Source organism: Cetorhinus maximus, chromosome 31, assembly GCF_964194155.1.
Source record: "Cetorhinus maximus chromosome 31, sCetMax3.hap1.1, whole genome shotgun sequence".
Lineage (NCBI taxonomy): Eukaryota > Metazoa > Chordata > Chondrichthyes > Lamniformes > Cetorhinidae > Cetorhinus > Cetorhinus maximus.
Window position 1 is genome coordinate 10816868 of NC_135909.1, and position 6589 is coordinate 10823456.

General features: G+C 47.0%; 1 protein-coding gene across 1 annotated transcript; it reads left to right on the forward strand.

Annotated features, from left to right (window-relative positions):
* The first annotated feature begins 5215 nt into the window (after nucleotides 1–5215).
* On the forward strand, nucleotides 5216–5884 carry LOC144670261 (histone H1-like). Its single transcript, XM_078532748.1, has one exon. The coding sequence runs from the start codon at nucleotides 5216–5218 to the stop codon at nucleotides 5882–5884; it is 669 nt and encodes a 222-aa protein (XP_078388874.1).
* The last annotated feature ends 705 nt before the right edge of the window (nucleotides 5885–6589 follow it).

Genomic DNA, 6589 nt, shown 5'->3' on the forward strand with positions numbered 1-6589 from the left:
GGGTAAAAATGTTTTTCCTCACATCCCCCCTAAACCTCCTGCCCCTCACCTTGTACTTATGCCCCCTTGTGACTGACCCTTCCTCAAAGGGGAAAAGCTGCTCCCTGTCTATGCCCCTCATAATCTTGTACACCTTGATCAGGTCGCCCTGCAGTCTTCTCTGCTCCAACGAAAACAACCCAAGTCTATCCTACCTCCCTTCATAACTTAAAAGTTTCATCCCAGGCACCATCATGGTGAATCTCCTCTGCACCCCCTCCAGTGTAATCACATCGTTCCTATAATGTGGCGACAAGAAATGCATAGTGGCCTCACCAAGGTTCTATGCAACTCCAACATGACCTCCCTACTTTTGTAATCTATGCCTCGATTGATAAAGGCAAGTGACCCATATGCCTTTTTCACCAACCCACTAACATGCCCCTCCGCCTTCAGAGATCTATGGACACACACGCCAAGGGCACTTTGTTCCTCAGAACTTCCTAGTGCCATGCTACTCATTGAATACTTTGTTGTAAAATTACTCCATCCAAAGTTTATCACCTCACACTTTTCAGGTTTAAATTCCAACTGCCACTTATCTGCCCATTTGACCATCCCATCTATATCTTCCTGTAGCCCAAGACACTCAACCTCACTGTTAACCACCCGGCCAATCTTTGTGTCATCCGCAAACTTAATAATCCTACCCCCCACATAGTCATCTATGTCGTTTATATAAATGACAAACAATAGGGGACAGAGCACAGATCGTTGTGGTACGCCACTGGACACTGGCTTCCAGTCACTAAAGCATTCTTCTGTCATCACCCTCTGCCTCCTTCAACTAAGCCAATTTTGAATCCACCTTATCAAGTTACCCTGTTTCCCATGTGCCTTTGCCTTCTTTATAAATCACCCATGTGGGACCTTGTCAAAGGCTTTGCTGAAATCCATATGAACTACATCAACTGCACTACCCTCATCTACACACCTGGTCACCTCCTCAAATAATTCAATCAAATTTGTTAGGCATGACCTCCCTCTGACAAAGCCATGCTGACTATCGCTGATCAAAACTTGCTTCTGCAAGTGGAGGCAGATACTCTCCTTCAGAAATTTCTCCAATAGTTTCCCTACCACTGACGCGATACTCACTGGCCTGTTGTTCCCTGGTTTATCTCTACAACCCTTCTTAAATAGCAGAACCGCATTAGCTGTTCTCCAGTCCTCTGGCACCTTCCCCGTGGCCAGAGAGGAATTAAAATTTGGGTCCGAGCCCTGTGATCTCCTCCCTTGCCACCCTCAGCAGTCTGGGACACAAATCATCCGAACCTGGAGATTGATCCACTTTTGAACCTGCCAACACCACCAATACCTTGTCAATCGCTATATCAATTTGGTTAAGTACCTCGCAGTCTTTCTTCCCGAGTTCGATACATTCATCCTCATTCTCTTGGGTGAAGACGGATGTGAAGTATACATTCAAAACTCTAGTGATGTCCTCTGGCTCCACCCATGTAATGCCCACTTGATCCCATATACTATTTCCCTGGTTATCCTCTTCCCATTGAAATACTTATTGAATATCTTGGGATTTTCCCTTCTTTTACCAGCCAGAGCTCTCTCATATCCCCTCTTTGCTCTCCTAATTGCTTTCTTAAGGTCCACACTGCACTGTCTGTACTCCACTAATGCCTCTGCTGATTTGCATCCCTTGTACCTGCTAAAAGCCTCTATTTTCTATCTCATCTTAACCTGAATATCTCTGGTCATCTATGGTTCTCTGGGTTTGTTACTACTTCCTATCACCCTAAAGGGAACATATTGAACCTGTACCCTCCCCGTTTCCTTTATGAACACCCCCCACTGTTCCTCTGCAGATTTTCCCACAAGTGACTGTTCCCAGTCTATCTTGGCCAGATCTTGCCTTATTTTACTAAAATCCACTCTCCCCCAATCCAAAACATTTTTTTGCAACTTTTCGATTTCTTTGTCCATAACAAACTTAAACTGTACCATGTTGTGGTCGCTATCACTAAAATGCTCGCCCACCACTACCTCAGCCACCTGTCCAGCTTCATTCCCCAGAATTAGGTCCAGCAATGCACCGTCCCTTATTGGACCCTCTACATATTGACCTAAAACGTTCTCTTGTACACATTTCAAGAAATGCACTCCATCCAAGTCCTTAACACTCTGTCTATCCCAATTAATGTTGGGAAAGTTGAAATCACCTAATATAATCACCCTATTGTCATTGTTTTTACCCACCTCCAAAAATTGTGCACATATTTGCTCCTCAATTTCCCGCTGACTATTTGGGGGTCTATAATAAACACCTAATAATGTGGTTGCCCCGTTTTTATTCCTAAACTCTACCCACAAAGTTTTATTCGATGCCCCCTCCAATGATCAAAAGTAAATTTTCCTGTGAACAAGAGAATAATTTAAACCAGTTATGGGTTAACACAGGCACAGCTGTGATTGGCTGCAACCTCCTGAATCTGGGGAACAGACACTGTGAGCAGCTCCGGTCTCAGAAGGTTTAACAGTTACTGAGCTGGGAAACAACAACTAGTTCCAAATAATCCACAGCACAGGCCGAGAGGAGAGGAAAGCCTGTCCTGGGAGCTGTAAATCTGAGACACAGTTTGTCCTGTCAACGTGTAGATGTGAACAAAAATAAAAATACCTGGAAAAACTCAGCAGGTCTGGCAGCATCTGCAGAGATGAACACAGTTAACGTTTCGAGTCCGTATGACTCTTCAACTAAGAACTAAGTAAAAACAGAAAAGAGGTGAAATATAAGCTGGTTTAAGGGAGAGGGGATGTGGGACAGGTAGAGCTGGATAGAGGGCCATTGATAGGTGGAGATAGCCAAAAAATGTCATAGACAAAAGGTCAAAGAGGTGTTGAAGGTGGTGATATTATGTAAGGAATGTGCTAATTAAGGATAGAAAGCAGGACAAGCAAGGTACAGATAGCCCTCGTGCGGGTGGGGTGAAGGGAAGGGATCGAAATAGGTTAAAAGGTAGAGATAAAACAATGGACGGAAATACATTTAAAAATAATGGAAATAGGTGGGAAAAGAAAAATCTATATAAATTATTGGGGAATAAAAACAGGGATCGGAAAGGGGTTGGGGATGGAGGAGAGAGTTCATGATCTAAAATTGATGAACTCAATATTCATTCCAGAAGACTGTAAAGTGCCCAATCCGAAGATGAGGTGATATTGCTCCAGTTTGCGTTGAGTTTCACTGGAACAATGCAGCAGGCCAAGGACGGACATGTAGGCATGAGAGCAGGGTGGAGTGTTGAAATGGCAAGCGACAGGGAGGTCTGGCTCATGCTTGCAGACAGACCGAAGGTATTCTGCAAAGTGGTCACCCAGTCTGCGTTTGGTCTCTCCAATGTAGAGGAAACCGCATTGGGAGCAACGAATGCAGTAAACTAAATTGAGGGAAGTGCAAGGGAAATGCTGCTTCATTTGAAAGGAATGTTTGGGCCCTTGGATGGTGAGGAGAGGATAAGTAAAGGCGCACGTGTTACACCTTCTGCAGTTGCATGGGAAGGCGTCGTGGGAGGGGGTTGATGGAGGAGTGGACCAGGGTGTCCCGGAGGGAACGATCCCTGTGGAATGCCACCAGCGGGGGGGTGAATGGAAGATGTGTTTGGTGGTGGCATCATGCTGGAGTTGGCGAAAATGGCGGAGGCTGATCCTTTGAATGCGCAGGCTGGGGGGGTAATAAGTGAGGACAAGTGGGACCCTATCATGGTTCTGGCCGGGAGAGGAAGGTGTGAGGGTGGATGCGCGGGAGATGGGCCGGACACAGTTGAGGGCCCTGTCCACCACCGTGGGTGGAAAACCTCGGTTAAGGAAGAAGGAAGACATGTCAGAGGAACTGTTTTTGAAAGTGGCATCAGAACAGATGCGACGGAGGCGAAGGAACTGAGAGAATGGGATGGAGTCTTTACAGGAAGCGGGGTGTGAGGAGCTGTAGTCGAGGTATCTGTGGGAGTCGATAGGCTTGTGATGAATATTGGTGGACAATCTATCACCAGAAATTGAGACAGAGAGGTTAAGGAAGGGAAGGGAAGTGTCAGAGATGGACCATGTGAAAATGATGGCGGGGTGGAAATTGGAAGCAAAATTAATAAATTTTTCCAAGTCCAGAGGAGAGCATGAAGCAGCAACGAAGGAATCATCGATGTACCATAGAAAAAGTTGTGGGAGGGGACCGGAGTAGGACTGGAACAAGGAATGTTCCACATACCCCATAAAGAGACAGGCATAGCTGGGCCCCACGCGGGAACCCATAGCCAAACCTTTTATTAGGAGGAAGTGAGAGGAGTTTAAGGAGAAATTGTTCAGTGTGAGAACAAGTTCAGCCAGACGGAGGAGAGTAGTGGTGGATGGGGATTGTTCGGGCCACTGTTCGAGGAAGAAGCGGAGAGCTATCAGAACATCCTGGTTGGGGGATGGAGGTGTAGAGGGATTGGGCGTCCATGGTGAAGTGGAGGCGTTTGGGGCCAGGGAACTGGAAATTGTTGATATGATGTAGGGTGTCAGAGGAATCACGGATGTCGGTGGGAAGGGACTGGACAAGGGGAGAGAGAATGGAGTCAAGATAGCAAGAAATGAGTTCCGTGGGGCAGGAACAGGCTGACAGTGACATTGTATCAGCGAGAGTGTGTTGAAGGGGCGGGCGGGTTAGACTAATGTCACTGTGTTTGTGTGTCCGGCCTCAGCGCCAGGTTTCCGAGTCATTCTTGTGTAAAATCACAAGATTTCCCTGTAATTGGATCGCGCTGCTCCCCTGCTCAGCCCTGAAGAGAGAATTTAAGGCAAAGTTTTCATTTATTTCAAGATTTCAGTGGAAACACAGAGAAGAAGTCAGCGCTCGGCTGAGAGGGCGCGATCAAAGCAGCAAAGAAACGGGTTTAAATCAAAATTGCTGCATTTAATTCGGATGGAACATTCTCGACAACAAAGATTCGGATTTTGTTAACAGAAGGAAGCGAGTGTGGGAATCTGAAATGTCTAATTTGAAGTGGAATTGGGGAGTTTATGAGGAGAGAGAAACACAGAGAGGCTGGAGGAGCCGGGAGCTGACAGCAGGTTGTCTCTGCCCCGTCCGCTCTCTGTGTTTAAGTTGCTCTGAGCCGCCACCACTGGTTTCATTTCTGATCCAGTTCTGACTGTCAGAGAGATTTTCCACACAGTCTCGGATATGACTGATACTGCAGCCGCCGAAACGGCTCCTCCAGCCGCCACCGCTCAAGTCAAATCTCCCAAGAAGAAGAAGGCGGCTTCCCGATCGAAGGCAGCCGGTCCCAAGTTAGGCGAACAGATCCTCAATATTGTGGCGGGTTGCAGCGATCGCAAGGGGATGTCCCTGGCCGCGATAAAGAAAGCTTTGTCTGGCAGCGGTGTCGATGTGGGGAAGCTCGGCTCCCAGATCAGGCTCAGTATCAGGAGGAAGGTGGAGAGCGGCTCCCTGGTGCAGGTAAAGGGACAGGGCGCCTCCGGCTCCTTCAAAATCCCTAAGAAGGAATCCCAGGGGAAATTGGGAAAGAAGGAGAAGAAACCAACAGCCAAGAAATCTTTAGTAAAGAAACCAGCGGCCAAGAAGGTGAAAACAAAGAAACCAGCAGCTAAGAAATCTCCAGCCAGGAAAGTAGCAGCCAAGAAATCCCCAGCGAAGAAAGCAACAGTCAAGAAAACAAGCAGCAAGAAGGCGGCAACTCCAAAAAAGGCGGTGAAGAAAGCAGCGCTGAAGAAAAAATCTCCCGTCAAGAAGGTCACGGGCGGAAAGGCTTTAAAAAAAGTGGATAAATCGAAGGCCAAACCCAAAGTGAAAGCAGCAAAGGCTAAGAAAGCAGCGCCAGGAAAGAAATGAAACCAGCCGAGCAAATTGTAAACCTCTGAACACAAAGGCTCTTCTCAGAGCCGCCCACGTCTCTCAGGAAAGAGCTGATCCCCGAATCAAATGTCCCTCTCCCGGCGCTGGGAGCAGGTTTCACACTGAAATGATTTATATTAAATTGAAAATTCCCGGTATGTCACTGACATGCACTATACCCAGCCCCTCCCCCAATCTGCAATAAAACAGAGCGGTGTCCGTGCCCCATTGTAACTGGGGATTTGTTCAGCTGCTCTGTCAGTTTCTGCTCCTTCCCTTTTCACAGATTCAGGGTGTGTGTAAGACAGTTACCCGGGCGGAGAAACCCCGCGTTACAACTCAAAGCCCAACACATGAGTTTGTCTAATTCAGCTGGAGTGAGGTGTCGGTAAACTGCTGAACCCGCCTGGAGGGGAGGTGTGTGGGGATAGAACAGAAGCTGGGAGTGAAGTGGAAATAGGCGGATTTGACAGCATATAGTGTATGTACTTGGGCGGGAATATTACTGAATTTTAATTGTAAAGCTCTTTATTTAAAAGTTGCGGGTTTTTAGAACCGTTTAATTTGAAGCTCCAATCTATAAGCTTTGTGCCGAGCGCTGTGTTAACTTCCATTGTCGATAATTTAAAAACAAAGTCGTTTCTAGCAGGGAGGAGGCGGAGTTGGATTATCATAGACATTCCTCTGTTCTGTCTGTCACTC